At 41.2% G+C, this 19,573-nt stretch overlaps 1 protein-coding gene across 2 annotated transcripts in view; it reads left to right on the top strand.

Moving 5' to 3' along the window:
• The first annotated feature begins 288 nt into the window (after positions 1–288).
• RAB8B (RAB8B, member RAS oncogene family) overlaps positions 289–19,573 on the top strand; it is an 81,907-nt gene continuing 62,622 nt past the window's right edge. The window contains exons 1-2 of one of the 2 annotated variants that reach the window (XM_071214236.1): positions 322–535; positions 6,430–6,527. In XM_071214236.1, coding sequence (XP_071070337.1) covers positions 6,434–6,527 — 94 coding nt within the window. In that variant the 5' untranslated portion in view covers positions 322–535; positions 6,430–6,433. Of the gene's footprint in view, positions 536–6,429; positions 6,528–19,573 lie in introns of both variants that reach the window. The other variant, XM_004469624.4, reaches the window with a different exon arrangement.

Here is a 19,573-nt window from a genome sequence, read left to right on the forward strand (position 1 = left end):
CCCCGCACACAAAGAAAGGCCGAAGTTAAGTTCCGGTAGCGCGACGTGCAGAGATTGAATCGGGGTTTCCCCTCTCAGCTGGGGTGGAAACACCTAGTCCACGCGGTCACGCCGCTGAGAGCGTATCTCCCATTACCCGCGGAGGCCGCCCAGATAGCCCGCGCCCGGCACGCCCGAAACTCTCCGACAGAACTGCATGTCCCATGAAGCCCTGCGGTGCGGGCGCTGATGACGAAGCGCGAGTGGATTGGCCGCGCGGGGCGGGGCGCGCAGGCCTTTCTCGAGGCGCGGGGCGGGGCGCGGGGCGGGGCGAGCGGTGGCTCGGCGGGCACGCCCCCTCGCCCGCGGCCCCCTCCCTGCCGCACTCGGCAAGCTTCTCTCGGTCTCCGGTCAGAGGGCCGGAGCGAGAAGATGGCGAAGACGTACGATTATCTGTTCAAGCTGCTGCTGATCGGCGACTCGGGGGTGGGCAAGACTTGCCTCCTCTTCCGCTTCTCCGAGGACGCCTTCAACACCACCTTCATCTCCACCATCGGTGAGGGAGGGGCCACGGCCCGGGCCGGGGGGTGTGTGAGAGAGAAATGGGAGGTGGGAGCGAGGGGGCCGGAAAGCGGGCGGGGGGCCTGGGGAGCCCCCGAGGCGGGATCCCGGGGGCTGCAGGAGACGGGGGCATTGGGAGAGGGCGAAGGCGTGAGGGAGAGAGGCAGGTGGGGTCGTCGGGCTGGTGGAGAGGGGGGACTTGGGGGCCAAAGAAGGGGAAGGGGAACCAGAGGAACAAGGACTAGGGGTATTGGGGAAATGAGAGGGTTGGAGCTGACAGGAATGGGTCCTGGAAGGACAACGTGGGGGAACACAGGAAATCTCGTGGGGAGAGAGATGGGGAGAGAGTGTGAAAATGGATTAGAAGACAGGAAAGAGGAAGGAAATGTAAAGGGGGAAATGAAGGGTTGGGGAAATGGGAGGGAGTGAAGTGAAAGGACTGAGGACAGAAGGACTAGAGAGGCGAGACAGAAGGGAATTGACGGGGATGAGTGATCAAGAGGTGAGGGATGAAGGGATACTGGCCACAAGGAGTCTGGGCAGAGATGTCATAAGAAGAGGCAAAGAAAATTGCAGGGAGAAGGGTACAGGGACGAGAGGAAGGAATGAGGATACTTGGTGGAGAAAGTAAAGGAGAGCTGGTGTGAAATAGAAAGGAAAAAGGGAAACAGGATACGTGGTAAAGAGAGGTTGAGTAGAAAAGACAGAGAAGATGGAGAGGGGAGAGGAAATGGAAAGCAGTGGGATTCAGGACTTTCCTTGGTAACTGAGAACACTTGTTCCCGTTTTCTCTCTCTTTACTTCCTTTGGAGCAAGTGCAGGAGAAAGAGCAAAAATTGACTGAAGATGGAATAATGTCTGTGGAGCATTACATTGTTCCATGAATGTTAAAGGGTGGTAAGGGAATTGATGATATTGGGGAATGGTGTGGTCAGGAAAATATGGTTCATTCCTTTACTACCTTCTCCTGAGAAGCAACATTTCTCAATTAATTCTTGGTCTTGCATGTTTTATAACTTCTCAGCCAAGGTATTGATCTTACATTCTCCCTGCCTCCATATATATTTTGCTTTTGTTCTAATTACTACTTGATAATGAATCACAATATGCAGTACACACCCTCAAAACTTCCAACTGACTCTGAATTTTTTCTGATCTTGACTGCGAGCTTTTCTTCCTATTTTCATGCTGGAAATGATTGAGTTTCGGTAGCAAGATTGCTAACACCATAAACTGAAAAGCTAATCAAATTAGGTTTTAAGCTGCCTATGGAAGTGACCTTATCGATTTCTCTAAAATAGCTGCAGTCAGTTAAGCGCCTTAAGAATCTTAGCTTTTGGTTGTCTGGGTGATGTTTGTGGCCTCTAAAAGTAGCTCGTTCAGACATCTTTCACATGGTGGTTATAGCATATTTTCACCTTGAATTTTTGGGTTGGGAAATATTAAGGGGGACTAGCATTTTGGTAATAAGTGTGTGTTCTAAGGATAATTTATCTTTTTTTTTTTTTTTAAAGAAGAGGAATTTAGGTATAGAGTTCTCTTCAGATGTTAGAAAAGGGTATGGTTATTTTGTCTGTTTTGGCTTCTTAACTTTCATGTAGATTGGGCAGTCGGAAAACTCATAGGCGATTTGTGCTAAGGGAAGTTTGAGTTGCAAGTTCTTGGCAGTCAGTCTTGAGTGGGACTTTTTCTTTTCTGAGGAAGCAGATTTTAAATGTCATCTCTCAAGTATAGTCTTAAGAGGTTGGTGGGAGCTGCTACAGGAACTAAAGGGCGTTAATTTTTGACGCTGGTCATAGTTTCAAAACCCCAAATAATCCTTTTTCATTGTTGAAAGCATACTGTAGTACAGATGGTCTTATAGGACAATTTCTAACCAGTTGGGTGGGTGGCCTTTTGTCCATTCTTTGTGTCACCCTCCTGCCTTGAAAGTGAGTGAATCTTTATGGTACTTGGATGACTTTTGCTTCTATTAGTTTATCTTTTTTGCCCTAATTTTGTCCCAAATTTCCTGTATAAGGGTGTCTACTTTCTTTTAAAATAGCAGCTTTTAAAAATTACTTTTCATTTTGAAGGATTGCAGTCTTTATTGGGTGGATTTTTAAAAATGAAATGCAAGTTCTGTGAAGGGTTGCAACTATTAAGGCATGAAAAACAGTGTCTTGAAATTCTTTAAAACAAGAGATGAATATTAAATGGGGCGACTCTCTTGTAAGATCTTGGTCTTTACATTTCTGTGGGGTGGATGTGGTAAGGAGATGCTGTGAGCTGTGTCTTCAGTTGACATGGAGGAGGGGAAATCCCATGCCTCTTATTTAGCCCAGAACTCTTGATAGGAAATGGTAGAATGCAGTCTTAAAACAGCAGAAGACTTTATATACATGAAACCTAATGTTTTGCAGTGGAAGTTAAGCAGGAAAAATAAGGTGAATATTAACACCATTCTAGTGAAAAGTGCTACATACTCTTCCTGACCACAAAATAGGCTTGGAGTGCTAACATTTCCAGCAGCAGTATCTACCCTCCAAGTCTCCGGTTCCCATCCCCAAGTGATCTGAAGTGGTGGTGAGAGTTGGTGGTCCACCTCCCCCTGAGTCAAAATTATTACTTGAAGTACCAGGGTATGTAATCTCCTGGGCTTTCTGACTGGGTTCTGACAAGGTCTGCCACAGCCTTGCTGACAAAGTTTGATAAGGCTTATGTCACAGGAAAGATCCATTTCTTAACACCTCGGGTTTGTGTGTGTGTATGTTTTGGTAGATATGTATGTGTATCTGTTTCTTTCCATGAAGATATATTTTAAGTCTTAATTTTGCTTTGTTAAAATTTAAGTACTTTATAAAAAAGACATCTTTAGATACTGTTTTGATAGGGGTTCTGCCATCACTAAAGGAAGGAAACAATTAGTCATTTTGATTCCAGATAGATTTGTCTCACAGATACTTTCTACTCACTTTTCTAATGTCTTGCTTTCTTCTCTGATATTCTAGTCTCAGTTCCTTACCTTTTTTTTTTTTAAGGAAGTAGTAGGGATTGAACTGGGACCTTTTAAATGGGAAGTAGGTGCTCAACCACTGAGCTACACCCACTCCCCCTTACTTTCTGCTCTTGGGAGAGCATCTCTCTCATCTGACTTATTAGGAATCTTCTAGTCCATCAGTCAGATAATATTTATAATTATGGAGTAGGGCAGTTTTATCCATTTGAAACTCTAGGCCTACTGTCTAGGACCAGTGAGTCTTTCAGTTCAAATGTTGGAGGATGGAAAAAGTTTTTTGATTGGTTAAAAAAAACCAAAACAACTTACAGACTAATAATTAATGTTTAATTAAATGTCTGTAGAATGTACAATTAAGATAATGATGAAAGAGTGGTAACAGGTTATATATTATATATTATATTTCCTCTGGGGTGTGGGTGAATTTTATGATTGACGTGAAGGGGTACAATGCCTTGGATTGGCCTAGTACTAAACAAAGTGCTGTTAGAACAAAAGGAGAAAACCCAGCCCTGTCTTGTCTAGCAGGGCACTCTAAACTTCTTCCCTCTGCTGTCTGTCCCCTGCCCTGCCCCCTTCTTCCTGTTAGGGTACTTCCTGAGTGGTTTCATTATTTATTATAGTCATTAGTTTGACAGCAGAAAAGCTTTTAAAAATTGTCTATTTTATGCCCCTGCTCCAATTTTTATAAATGAGAAAAGTAGAGTTAAGTTGCTGCCCTCAAAATCACACAGCTGGATATAGCAAAATCACACGCCTGGTTGTAACAGAGCCTCTAGTGAAAGCCCAAATCCAAGTCTATGTCATTTTCCACAATACAGAGTCTCTGCTATTTCTAATCAGTATGATCATCTCCATAAATTCAAGTCACCTCCTTTTCCAGTGAGTAATTAGATTTTATACATATGTCCTTTTGTGAGGAAAATTAAGACATTCCCAATTTGATTAGCCAAGTTTGTTTAGGGAAATAGTAGATGCTAATACAGTGACTCGAATTCTTCTGGGAGTTTTTGCTGGGAGAACTCAGCACATAGCTCTCCTTTGCTTTTCTTTCTGTGTCTTTAGTTTCATGTTAGGAGCTTAAAATGCATCTTGTCATTAAAATTCCTTCCATATGCAAAATAACTAATGAAACAATACTAACAGCGGCATATGGTAATAGTAGTGGCCTAGTCTCATCAGAGCACTTTTAGACATTTTATTCTGTAACACTGCATGTTTTTTTAGGTTTACATTCCTTAAAATCAGGGGTCGCTACACTACCACGTCTGGCCTGCAGCCCTGTTTTTGTAAAATTGAAGAGCTAAGGATGGATTTTACACTTTTAAAAAGTTGTTTAAAACAAACAAACAAAAAAAACAAAGATGAACATGTGACAGAGACCATATGTAGCCTGCAAAATCTAAAATATTTACTAATTGGCCCTTTACAGAAAATGATTTGACCCCTGCTTAAACTTAAAAACTGTGTTTGGTTGGTAGCAATTCAAAGCTTTTATCTAGACTTATTGACTGAAAAATAAACTTTGTTATATTTACATTTTTATCTCAGATAGTATCAACATTTGGCTGGGTATAATCCAGATATGTAGAGCAAGTTGACTTTAATTTTCACAGTTGTTTCTCTTGGTTTCAATTTCTCAAACAAAAATTTGCAAGGAACAAGAAACTACAAATTGAACATTTTGTACATAATGCCTTATTTGAATGTCATTGCGTTCTTTCAAAGCTGTCAGTAGAAACACTTCCCTTCAAATTCATATGACAGCTTTAATAACACTAAGAAAAAGCAGAATTTAATACTTGATGACAAAGGGTTAAATTCATGACCTAAATTTAGAGATCTAATGTATGAAAAAACCCATTTAGAAATGTAAGAAAGGGCATGGGGAAACTGAGTCTTAAATATAGACATGGGTATGTCTTAAGAATTTCTTATGTATATTTTAATAGAGAGTTCCACTAGCTGTTCTGCAGAGCAGGAACTCAGGGAGGAGGTTCTCTTGGCAATAGCAGCAAGATTGTTTGGATCCATGGAGAAAGGCTGGAGGAAAATAGGTTTTGATATTGTTTTAAAGGGACATAGTTTAGTCTTTGAATACAGGGGGAAAAAAGGAGTTGATTTTTTATTGAATCCAGTAACCGAACCTGAAAAGAACCATGGAACCAGAAGTGGAAGACTGAAGAGCTGCTGGCATGGTCTGTAGCCTGGGTCTATTGCCTGAAGATAGCGCTGTCCTGGGAACCAACTTTCTTATGTATGTTAGAATTGCTACTGGGCAGTATTTTGCAGGAAGGAGTTTCATAGCAGAGTGAGAAGAGGGTTGGCGTGGAGATAGAGAAGTAGATTTTAGATGGCATGTAATATTGTGGCACTTCAAATGTAGGCAGCCATGGAAAGATAAAAGGGAAATTCAGAGTAAGATTATAGACTATTCCGTGTAGGTCAGGGTTTGCAACACGAAGGGGTCAGGCAGGAACAGAAAACAAGGGGAATAGCCTCAGAATGGGAGGTATTAGGGAGCAGTATGGGCCCTGGCAAACTGGATAGTGTATTCCCCAAGGGAGCAGCTGCTTTTCTGCTGTAGCTTTGCCATTGCCATGCTTGAAAATTTTCTCATGTTTCCAGACATGCTGAAAATTTCTCATAAAAATAGAAAAGAGTTCACAGTTAATAAAACAGGCAAGCAAACAGTTTGAGGACCAGGACAGTATAAGGATCCAACAGTCATGTCTGTAGGCTTGATGAAGTGTGAGCCTCCAGCTTGCAAACTGGTTCCAATGCTTGAGATTGTATGGTGGTTACAGTACTTTAAAATGGATCCTTTATTGGAGCTGATTAGAATTCTGGTGTTTGTGTGAAAAAGCCCTAAAATATTTTCATTTTTCTAGACAGATGAAATGGACTGGTTCATGTTTGGTGTTAGGGAGGAAGCATGGCAACTTAGGAAGAGGAGTGGATCTGGAGTCAGATCTGGGTTCATGTCCCGGTCAGTATCTGTTGTTGTTAACCAGCTTTCTGGTCCTTGGTGAGTCATTGTCCTTCTCGGGCTTGGTTCCTTCATTTGTAACAGAGTGATAATACTGTACCTACCTTTCAGGGTTGCTGTGGGTTCCCTAGTGCAGGAATCAAGTCTCCTTCACCTTTTAAATCTCCCAGGCTTGTGTTAAATGACAAATCAGCTGGATGGATGACTTGTGAAAGTAGTATATAAACAAGCATTGGATGAATTTCAGTTATTGTTACTATCCTTTATACTATTATAGATTTGATTCCACGATGTCTGAGTTAAGATTAAAGGCGTTATATTTGAATTCTTAACACAAGGATGGTATTTCTTCTGGTACCAAATGCTGTATATCCTTGTATAATCTGTTTTTAAAAGGATGCTTTAGAATATGAAAGGTAGTGCACTTGTCTTTTAGTCTCCATAATAAGTTGTTTAACACCCTGCTTCCAACCCCCACTAACATAACTACCAAAGAGAAAATGAGTGAAATCACTGGGTTTGCGTTAGAAGAACCATTTCAGCTTTGTCTCTGCCCATTAGCTTGAAACAATGCAACAGATGCCTATTAACAGTTTCATGCCCAGTTTTAATTAGCAGATGGAGCACTGTTTGTGTCTGTGTTCTGCCCAGCACTCATTTGAGTGACAGGGGAGTGAGTGGATTTTAGCTGTGCTGAGTGTTTGGGTTGAATATAGCTAAATCCTATTTAAAAAGATGTATATAAACATTTATAATATAGAACCGCTTAGCTCATTGGAACAACAGTGTTTAGAATAAAACTGAGGTTTGCAGCGATGTTTTCTGCCCTTATTAGAGGGGGAAAATAACCATTTTATGATTTAAATAAAGGTTTTACTTTAGTCTTGAAACTATCGCAAGGTGATTCAGTTCAATATTTTGCCATAGCTATGCTGAAGAACACTCAAAGCCAGGGTGAATAGACTTCAACATGAATGCCAAAACTGACTGCTGGTGGCCCCCCTGGAATGCTATGTTTTGTCAAGTTCTGGGGTTTAGTCTGAACCCAAGTCTGGAGAGGGTAGCACCATCTTATACATTTGCCATATGTTTTCTAAAGTTAAGGTAGTTTTTTGCTGTCTAACATAATATGGCTTAATTTCAGTATTAAAAAAATCCTCAGCAAATAATTACATTATGTCTGAAAATATGTCCTTAAATGTGTGCAGTTTTGTGTTTTTGGATTTTTCTATTTTGAATTGAACTGATAAGAACCTTAAAGGAAGTAGGTAACTGATTTTCTTTAAAGGAAGAAGTAAGTCTGATTTTTAGAAGTTAACTTAATTACTCAGAACTTCTTTGGAAAGCACATAAAGTGGTAGAAACTGTTTAGAAACAGTATTGTTATTTTCCTTTCTACCTATAGCATTTGGCATCAGTTTAATTATGAGCTTTGATATTTACCTGTTGTTGAACAGGTAAATATGGACCTTTCCAGACAGATTTCATCTTCAGCAACCCAGAATTTTATTTCTTGCTTCCCTAGAGAAAATACTAAATGCTCTGAATGTCAGCATGTTCATCAGTTTTAGGCTTGCTATTACAAATATATAGTGGATGACAGTGCTACTTGGAGTTGGTGACAGCATTGCAGGATTTCGAAGCACTTTGCAAAAGCTAGATTAAGTTTAGAATCCCACGTCATCATGATGAAAAACCAACCACAGAGCAGTTACGCAATGTGTAGTATATTCTGCTGGCAGAGCTGGAACTGGTGTGGGTTCTCCACAGCACATTATAATTTTGTATATTTTGGCAAAGAACTTGGCAGTGATTATTTTAATAACTCATAGATATTTTCCTGATTCATAAAGTGGTGGGAAAATCTCTGAAAATGTATGAGCAAGTGGTTTTTTTTTCCTAGATACTCGGGCTGGGAATTGAACCCAGGACCTTGTATGTGGGAGGCTGGTGTTCAACCACTGAGCCACATCAGCTTCCCTGAATTGGTTTTTTCATTTGTTTGCTTGTTGTTTTTTTTTTTTTTTATTTTTGGAGCCACCAGAAACCAAACCTGGGACTTCCCATGTGGGAAGCAGGCACTCAACAGCTTGAGCCACATCCGCTCCCTGAATGATCAAGTTTAACATGAAATATAGGATGATCTATTTAAAAGGTTTAATTGTAAGAGTTCATTTCTTATGGCCCTATGCAACATTTACTTATCTGAAATACCCTAAAAATACTCTAATACATTAGAAAAAAATTGTATTGTGAGATGTCAGTGACTAACTTTACTGTGATTTGTTTATTATTTATGAATTTGGATGTGAATAATGTTTATGGTTTTCAACAATACATTTTTTATTTTTTCTCTTCTAAAGATCTCTGAATAAAATCTAGAGAAAGCATGAAAAACAATTCTTCATTGGGAATTAACTGTGCCATTTTGGAAATGACTCAGACCACTTTTTTTTTTTTTTTTAAGTTTTATTTTATTTATTTCTCTCCCCTTCCCCACCGCCCCGGTTGTCTGTTGTCTGTGTCTCTTTGCTGCATCTTCTTTTTCGTCCACTTCTGTTGTTGTCAGTGGCACGGGAATCTGTGTCTCTTTTTGTTGCATCATCTTGTTGTGTCAGCTCTCAGTGTGTGCGGCGCCATTCCTGGGCAGGCTGCACTTTCTTTCGCGCTGGGCGGCTCTCCTTACAGGCGCACTCCTTGCGCGTGGGGATCCTCTACGCAGGGGACACCCCTGCATAGCAGGGCACTCCTTGCGCATCAGCACTGCGCATGGGCCAGCTCCACACGGGTCAAGGAGGCCCGGGGTTTGAACCTCAGTCTTCCCATGTGGTAGATGTACGCCCTAACCACTGGGCCAAGTCCGCTTCCCAGACCACTTTCTTATTTCCCTGCCCATGAGCACCTCACCCATACCAGGATTTGGGGGAGAGTGGATTGATTGGAAGAGGAGTAGAATGAAAACAACGTTCTATCTCCTCTTCCCAACAGTTTCTTTTGCTACTTTTTCAGTCTCTTTTGTTACTTGTTACTGGTTAGAGTATACTATTTGGTAAGGCATTAGAAACTTCTGCCTTAAATACTTTGAGAATTAATAGCCACCTATGAGTGCTATTCCTTTCTTAGATTGTTTAGAAATAGATGAGAAAATATTGGTGCATGACTCAATCATAGCCAATAAGGTATTGTTCACAAACAGAATAATTTAAGTGAGTCCATTTCCTATTTTGTTTACCTACCATTGTTCTGAAAATTTCTAATCTTATAAAAGTATGAAAAATGTGTGTGTATGTATCATTACAGTTGTGTCTATCTGGGCTCTTCAACCTTCAACTTTGAAAAATGCCATTACATTTTAAATTTATGTTGTAAGTTCATTATATGATTTATTTTTTGTTCAAATCATTTTTCAATTATTTCAAGATAAAGTTTATAGTACTTTGATAAAAAATCAGTGCATGTTTCCAGCCAGTCATGGCACAAGCCTCTCCCAGAGAAATTAAACGAGGCCTGTTTTCTGTCAGGAGAGGCAAGCGCAGGTTTCACTGGTCTTCAGAGTGTCTTCTGGCTGCAGCATTCTGTGTCTGTGAAATCAAGAGGTGTCCCAAAGGGGTTTGTCCCTTTCGTTCTTTGATTAATGATTGTGAGTTTGAAGTAGTAGTAGCACTAATTAATTGAGGCCAAGCCTGTGTTGATCTTGTCAATCAATTAACATATTTGTAGTACTGAAGAGATTGCTTAATGATTTTGAATCCTACCCTTAAAAATCCCTTAGCTTGAACAAATAAAGTAAAATATCCTCAGAAAAATAGCTACTTGAAAATTTTAAAAAAAGATTTATAAAGCATTTTCAAAGATTCTCATTTTTTTCACATAAATCTTGGTGAGGTAAGTAAAAAATAATCTGAAATAATAGGAAGCCGTTTGCTGTTTCCATTTGGCAGATGAGAAGCCTGAGGTCCAGAGGCACTGTGATTGACCAAGGTCACACGGAGTCTGGACCTGATGATTGGTTTTCTGATTTTAAGGTTAGCATACAATCTTAACATAGTCACTATTTTGTGAGAGAAAGGATGGAGATTGAGAACCAGGAGATGGAGGATTTGGGTACATCTCTGCCACTAATTAACCATTTGATTTGGGGTCTATTTTTTAGCTTTTCTTAGTTTTTGTTTTTCCTATCAGTTAAAAGGAGTGGCTAGGGTTGGGGTGAAAAAAGGCAACTCTAAAGACCCCTTTAACTCACTGTTTACGAAGTTCCCCAGGGAAAAACTGAAGTGATTTGTTACTCAGCTAATACTATCAGAAAACTAAGCCATTATCATTTTTACTAAATTCACTTATTCAGTCAACAATATTGTTTTGGTCCACAACATATTTTTTAAAAGATTTATTTATCTACTTTATTTTCCCCCCCTTCCCTCACCCCCAGATGGTTCTCTCTTCTGTCTACTAATTGTGCGCCTTCTTCAGGAGGAACTGAACCCAGGACCTCCCACATGAGAGGCAAGTGCCCAGTGGCCTGAGCCATATCTGCTTCCTGCAGGCTGTGGCATCTGCTGGCTTGTGGCATCTGTTCCTTGTAGCGGGAGACATTGTCTGGATCATTGTGGCAGGAGGCAGTGTCTAGCTCCTTGTGGTGGGAGGCAGTGCCTGCTCATCTTTTAGGAGCCACTGAACCCACACCAGGGACCTCCTTTGTGGTAGACAGGTGCCCAACTGGTTGAACCACATCCATTTCCTAGTCTACAGCATTTTGAAAGGGGAAAATTACTGCATATCCAGGCAAATATAACACTGCAATAAGAACTCCAAAGGGTTAAATATAAGATGTTTTGAAAGGGCAGAGGAGAGGCTGGAGAAAGCTTCTAAGAAAATAATGATATCTAAGATAAAATCTGAACTGAAAGGAGGAGTTAGTTGGGAAGCATGGGAGTGAACCAGGGGAGTGGGATTGCCAGTCAAAGTCTTTTCTCAGCTCAGTGCAGTCCTCTGGAGGGACTTGAAGACATCCTATTTGGCTGAAGCCTGGAGTAAAGTGGAGCTTGTGACAAGGTGTGAAGTTGAAGGGTAGATAGAGGGCGGATTGTGAAGGATTTTTAAACCTTGTTCAAGAGTCTGGCCTTTATTCTGAGAATAATGGAACCACTGAAGGATGTTACTCAGGAAGATCAATTAGGAGGCCAGAAGACATCTCAGTTGTTCCTTACTTTCATGTGGACCTTCACTGTTTACAAAGTATTTTGACTCAACTGACTTTATTTAAACTTCTCAATAAGCATAAAATGAAAAGAGATTATTATCGCCATCCTCTAGACAAGGCTACTCCTATTCTAAGAGCATAGTTGATTTGATCAATTAAGTAAGTAAAGGAACCAAGACTTGAGTTTAGCACTTCCAGGTTTGGACCATGCTGTATGACAACCTGCCCCTCTCAAAATGGGTCCTGGAGTTTTTTGTGCTTTGGGCACATAGCCAGTAGGAGAGGTCAGTTTCACTGGTGTGTAAGAACTGTGTAAACTGACCACAAACCCTTGAGAATGGTGTTGAGTGAGGAGATGAAATCAACTCCTCCCTGGACAAGCTCCGTTGCCTGTGCATCCTGTTGCCTTTTGGGATGGGTAGGACAGTGGACTTGTGGTTTAGGGTTCCCTCCTAGCCCCTAACTCAGTTTGGTTTGGTATTCTCTTTAGGAAGCAAATATGCACACAACAGGGTGGAGGCAAGAATTTAATTATGAATCTGACTCCTTTGTGAAAAGGAAACTATATCAGGAATTTCAGCATTGCTTTTCACCTGGGGCCATTGTTTGTTGTGCTTGTATGGCTTAGATAGACTAATGTTCTGTTCCTTAAACTACCCTAATTGGGAGTTTCCTTCCTTTGACTAAGTTTAAATTTCATGTTAGCCTGTCTTTTCCTTTTTTTTTTTTTAAGATTTATTTTATTTATTTCTTCCCATCCCCTTGTTATTTTTTACTTGGTGATTCTGTTTGCCTTCTTTGTTTCTTTAGGAGGCACTGGGAGCCAAACCCGGGACCCTGATGTGGGAGGGAGATGTCTAATCGCTTGAGTCACCTCCACTCCCTGCTTTGTATCTCTCATTCTGTTTTTCCTCCCCACATCTCTTGCTGCGGCAGCTCACCAAGCCTGCCATCGTGTTGGCTCACTATCTTCTTTAGGAGGCTCCCTGCTTTGTTGTGTCTCCCAATATGTTCTTTTTTTTTTTTTAAGATTTATTTATTTATTTATTTCTCTCCCCTCCCACCCCCCACCCCGGGTGGCTGTTCTCTGTGTCTATTTGCTGCGTCTTCTTTGTCCGCTTCTGTTGTTGTCAGTGGCAGGGAATCTGTGTTTCTTTTGGTTGCGTCATCTTGTTGTGTCAGCTCTCCGTGTGTGCGGCGCCATTCCTGGGCAGGCTGCACTTTCTTTCGCGCTGGGCGGCTCTCCTTATGGGGTGCTGTCCTTGCGCGTGGGGCTCCCCTACGCGGGGGACACCCCTGCGTGGCAGGGCACTCCTTGTGCGCATCAGCACTACACATGGGCCAGCTCCACACGGGTCAAGGAGGCCCGGGGTTTGAACCGCGGACCTCCCATGTGGTAGACGGACGCCCTAACCACTGGGCCAAGTCCGCTGCCCCAATATGTTCTTTTCTTCTTATGTCTCTTGTGTCAGCTTGCCACACCTGCCTGTCACACCAGCTCGCTGTCTTCTTTAGGAGACACCAGGATCTGAACCAGCAACCTCCCGTGTGGTAGGTGGGAGCCCAGTCACCTGAGCCACATCCGCTTCCCTCTTTTCCTTCTTTTGAAGATGAATTTTATCTACCTGGTTTTTGTTTGTAAAATCCTGTTTGACAAAGTTTTCCTCAGAGTCACAGTGGCATTACAGACTAGACTAACACTTGATTTGTTTGTTAACCCTCAGTTTCCAGAATGCAGCCATGATCCAGAAAGCAGCAAGGTCCAAGTAGCTAAACTTGACATAAAGTCTGTGTGTTAAAACTCATGAACTTGCATCACAGGGGAACTCTGGGCCCTCACTTAGCATTTGCATTTTTTTTTAGCCTTTGCATTCATGATTTATACAGTGGTTTTTCTAAGTCCCTAAACATTTAGAAACTGGGCTGAGGACCTCCTCAGGGCAGGTCACCAACATCTGAGAGGAAAGATTGACAATGTGGTAGCCTGGAAATGACATTCATTATATATAACTTTTGGAAAGAAATGGGCTTCCATTTCTTCATTTGTAAAAAGGAAATATGCTAGATACACTTGAAAGGCCCGTCTAAAACTCTAATCCTAACTGATAATCAATGGGCTTACTAACAAAATGGAAAAAGTAGATAGGAGAACTCAGAATAGTGTTGTGTAGATAAAAGAACTTGAGCTTATTAGATAAAAACTCCCAAATTCGAATCCTAGGTCCACTACTTCCTACTTGAAAACCTTGGGCAAATTATTTAACCATTTTTAAATCAATAAGAGGGCAATAATTCCTTGAAGGGTTTTTGTTTTGTTTTGAGGCTTAAATGCATTATTCCATATATAATATCTTTGGCACACAGGGGACACTAAAAAAACAGAAAAACAGTGTGTGTGAATATATATATGTGTAAAACCAGTCCCCCCAATCAAGGAAGGTCCAGACAGCTGTAAAAACTACATTAATCCCTGGGGGCTTCATTATTATTGCACTTACCTTTTTTTCTCTTCTATCTGGTTGTGTCATCGTCTTTTTGGTGCATTGCTTCGCTGCTCTGGGCCTGTGCCTTTCCACGCCCACGCAGGTCTAGGACACCTTTTTTCTCTTTTCTTTCTTTTTTTTTTTTTTAAATCTGTCTCTCTCTTTTTTTTTTCCTTTTAAGATTTATTTATTTATTTCTCTCCCCTTCCCCCCCACCCTGGTTGGCCGCTCTCTGTGTCCATTTGCCGCGCCTTCTTCTTCGTCCGCTTCTGTTGTCAGCGGCATGGGAATCTGTATCTCTCCTTGCCGCGTCATCTTGTGTCAGCTCTCCGTGTGTGCGGTGCCATTTCTGGGCAGGCTGCACCTTCTTTCGCGCCGGGCAGCTCTCCTTATGGGGCGCACTCCTTGTGCGTGGGGCTCCCCTACGCGGGGACACACCTGCGTGGCAGGGCACTCCTTGCGCACATCAGCACTGCGCATGGGCCAGCTGCACACGGATCAAGGAGGCCCAGGGTTTGAACTGTGGACCTCCCATGTGGTAGACGGACGCCCTAACCACTGGGCCAAGTCCGCTTCCCTCTCTTTTCTTTTTATATCAGGAGGTTCTGGGGATCGAACCATGTCCTCCATTGTAAACTGAAGCTCATTGCTTGAGCCATAGCCACTTACCGTATTGCACTTACTTTTAATGATTAGTTAACATTTATTGAGTGTTTACTGCATACATCACAGTCACTGTTCTAGACATTTTATGTGGATTAACATTTTATATGGATTGGCCCATATATTATTCACAACAACCTCTAAAGTGCATTCTGTTATTATTTCTATTTTCCAAATGATGTAATTAAGGCACCAAATGATAAAATAACTTCTCAAGATCATATAGCTAGTAAGTAAGTGGTGGAATTAACCCAGATTTGAATATAGGCAGTCTGGTTCCAGAATCTATGTTTTTAACCACTAATGCTTCTCTGCCCCAATAGTGACTCTGAAATATTAAAAAAAAAAATAATAATAATAATGTTATCTTTAGGGAGGCAGTGTGATACAGGGTGATCTGGGTGAGTTCACCAAGTTTTTTTACTTCCATGGTCTCACTCAGTTCCCCCTTCTCTGCAGAGGATTGTTGTGAGGTAATTTAATGAAGTTAGGTAGTAAAGTAGTTAGCACAGGACATAGCGTGCAGTTAGGTTCAGTAAGTGCTGAGAGTTTTTTTTCCCTCCTAGTTTTGTTAACTTAAGAAGTACCTGTTAGAAAGAGTTCCGTAAAAAATATAAATGGGAACATTTTGATCACTTAATGGGATATACTTTGGTCTTCTAGAAAATTAATTCTTAAGAAAAATTAGGACCATATACATTTACAAAGCTAGATTAGAAATATTTGTCTTTAAATTCATTTCCAGAATGAAGGTTATCATCTCTGGGGCCAGAGACATCTGAAAGCAGGCTTGAGCTCGGGTACAGCATGTCAATGTAATGTAAGGAGCAAGTTCTTCGCAGCCTTCCAACTGTTGCAAACTCTCAGGATATCTTGAATTCCTGCTTAGGGAGAAAACAAAAACAAAAACGAAAAAAAACTCAAAACAGTAAAGAATGCCTGTCTAGTCCTGCTCAATGTCCTCTGCTGGGGCCATGAATTTTAAGTGCAGTGAGTTTGGGAGTGGAGCCTCCTGAATTTTAATGAGTTTGTTTGCATACATGAATTTGAACAATACATTAAATCTTGAAACACCCTAGCTGATTTTAATGGAGTAAATTACCCAATTTGAAAGTTAGTTAATAGGATTTTCTTTACCTAATAATTTAGATGATTCTTTTATTTCAAAAAGTCATTAATCAAATTTTTACAATAGCAATACATACTATTAATTTCTTTTAAATCATTAGACTGTCTCATCAAGAGAATTAAGAAAATGTATGTGTCAGTATTCGCATAGAGCATGATTTTTTTTTCCCTTTTAACACTTTCTCTCCTTCTAATATTTAGTACATAATGAATGATGACATGTATAAAGTAGGCATAAAAGCCAAATTGAGTTTAATTTTGTATAGTACTTGCTGTGGACCAGGAAGGTAAGGGCAGATGCTTTTCAACTAGCTTAAAATATTTTAAACATTAAAAAAAAATAGGATGAGGATGGGAAGAAAACAAAGAGGTGGCAGGATCCAGGTCCTGAAGGACCTGGAGGGCCAGTGTTTGGAGGATGGATTTTATTCTGAGTATTGTTGAAAGGATTATGTACAGGGAAATGAGACATTTGATTTACAATTTTAAAAGCTGAAATGGTTCATTTGGGCTTTAATGGCACTGAAAAACCATGCCATGGAACTCTTTGATCCAGTCCATTCCTTAAAATTATGTTGCATCCAGGAAAGAATCTTGGTAAAAATGTTCATATGGTGAGAGTCTTACTTCATAGTGAGCATAAAGATATGCCATGGCAGGGTCAGTTAATGCTCAGTACTGAGCAATGAATTGTGCCAAAATGCTGGAAAGAGCAGAAGCTTTCAGGACACATCATACCTGGTTGTAACCCCTTCAAGGACAAGGACAGAAATCCTGATTTGCCCCTTCATAGTTCATTTTGATGCTTAGGCACACAGTATATATTTGTGGAATAAATGAAGTAATACACAATATTTCCTTCTGACAAATAGATCTTGGGCTTCTTCAGTAGTGATATTTCATCCATTAGCACATACATAAGCTTCAAAGGATGTGTAATTTTCACCTGTTCCTGCTTATATTTTTTTCTAGATATGCGGGTCATAAAATAAACCTATTTCTCTTTTACTCAGGGCATTTATCTGTAGTAACAATTGCCCGCTAACTTCATTTATACCCATGTATAAATGCTGTTCCTGGGGCATGGAAGACCCTCAGTGAATTTTGTTGAGTGACTGCATGGTGACATCTGATGGCAGTCTCCTCAGGAGCCAGTAGCTTTTCTTGTCTCATGCAAATCACAGCCAAGAGTCTCCTCCCTCCTCCATTTTCCTGAAAAGACCTCCACCCCTATACCACAACAAGAGCTTCCTCAACATACTTTCTTATCATCTCTAATTTCTGAGTATTTTCATTTTCCCTTGTTTCCTTCACCTTCTCTTCCAGAAGCCAGTACTAACCTGCTCTTTGGTGTTCTTTTTTTTTTTTCAGACTTATTATTTATTTATTTCCCCTTCTTTGCTCCCCCTGCCCCCAGCTGTCTGCTTTCTGTGTCCATTCGCTGTGTGTTCTTCTGTGTCTACTTGTATTCTTGTCAGTGGCACCCGGAATCTGTGTCTCATTTTGTTGCGTCATCTTGCTGCATCAGCTCTCCCTGTGTGCAGCACCATTCCTGGGCAGGCGGCACTTTTTTCGTGCTGGGTGGCTCTCCTTACGGGGCACACTTCTTGCGCATGGGGCTCCCCTACGCGGGGGACACCGCTGCGTGGCACAGTATCCCTTGCGTGCATCAGCACTGTGCGTGGGCCAGCTCATCATACTGATCAGGAGGCCTTGGGTTTGAACCTTGGACCTCCCATGTGGTAGGAGGACGCCCCATCTGTTGGGCCAAATCCGCTTCCCCCGTTGGTTGGCTCTTGATCTAAAACCTTCCTGCTTTCCTGGGGTCTGGGCTCTGGCAATCATTCCCCTCTCCTAAATCTTCTCTCTCTCTCTCTCTTTTTTTTTTTTTTTTAGGTATGGGTGCCAGAGATTGAACCCAGGACCTTGTATATGGGAAGCTGGCACTCAACCACTGAGCCACATAGGCTCCCCTGAGTTGATTCCTTTGTTTGTTTGCTTGTTGTTTTTTTGTTTGTTTTTAGGAGACACCAGGAACTGACCCTGGGGCCTCCCATGTGGGAAGCAGGTGCTCAACTGCCCTGTCTTCTCTTTTTCTTTCTCTCCTGACCCTTTCTGCCTGCTATTGAAATTGTCCCCATTCTGTTAAAGAGATCCCTTAAGTTCACTACTTCAAGTCAAACATCTCATCTCCTTTCCTTTATTGGTTTCCTTTTTTTTTTGAGTTACATTGCTCCCCTATTCAGTTTTTTTAATCTTTTTTTTTTAAAGATACATAGATCACATAAAATGTTACATTAAAAAATATAAGAGGTTCCCATATACCCTATCCCCCATGGTTTATTTCTTGAAAGAGAAATCTTGTCACTCATAATTCCCTTGGAATCCTCCACATTCTTCTAAGACTATACTCAGGATATCATGTGCTCCTAATTGAACAGTCTGATGACTTTTTCTCAGAACTTGTCCTCCTCAACCTCTAAGCAGCATTTGGCTCTTTGAAACTCATTCCTCTGATCTATTCCAGTTTATTTTCTGCCTTTCTAACCATTCGTTCCTGCTGTTTCCATTGGTAGTCTCATTTTCATCTTTTAGAAACTTTTCTAAGTGTCTTTTCTCTAGTCTTTCCTTTTTCTCTTTTGGAAATTAAGACACTTTAATACAGTTGATAATCACACCTATCTGTGTGATTATTGTATTAATATCTATCTCTCCTGCCAGATTATAATCTCTATGAGTGTGGGTACCAGATCTGTTATTGCTCTCCATTGTATCTCTAGAACCTAGTACAGTGTCTGGCACATACTAAGTTTTTAGAAATCCCTGTATGATGAAGGAGATAAGCTTGCCTTCCTATGCCTTTTGCCTATGGCTCTCCAACTTTCTCATTATATCTCCACCTTCTCCCAAATTCCTGCCCTGCATGCCCCTCCCCAAAATAAATTCCCTTTCTCCTCTTATGTAGCACCCGTTCATGAGTTTGAATATTTCTGTTAACACTACCACTTTTTTTTCAGTTATCTAGGCTTAATATTTGAAAGTCCTCTATAACTCTTTCCCTTTCCTTAATCCCCATATATGATTTATTGCCGAGTCCTTTCCATTCTTTTTGATAACATCCTAATTTAGACCCCCAACACCTCTTACCTGGACTTGGCAGTATCTTTTTTTTTTTTTTTTTTTAAGGTTCCGGGGCCAGGGATTGAACTTCTGACTTTGTATGTGGGAAGCTGGCAGTCAACACTGAGCCTCATCAGCTCCTCTGAGTTGGTTTTTCCATTTGTTTTGTTCGTTGTTTTGTTTATTTTTAGGAGGAATTGAGGACTGAACCCAAACCCAGGACTTCCCATGTGGGAAGCAGGCACTCAACCACTTGTGCCACATGCACTCCCCGCAGTATTCTTTTTTAAAAAATATTTATTTCTGCCCCCGCCCCCTTGTTTTTTGTGCTGATTGGTTGTTCTCTGTGTCTGCTTGTCTGGAGGCACTGGCATCTGAACCCGGGACCTCCCATGTGGGAGGGAGGCACCCAATCCCTTGAGCACATCTGCTCCCTGCTTGTTGTGTCTCTC

This window comes from Dasypus novemcinctus, chromosome 3 (genome assembly GCF_030445035.2).
Source record: "Dasypus novemcinctus isolate mDasNov1 chromosome 3, mDasNov1.1.hap2, whole genome shotgun sequence".
Taxonomy (NCBI): Eukaryota; Metazoa; Chordata; class Mammalia; order Cingulata; family Dasypodidae; genus Dasypus; species Dasypus novemcinctus.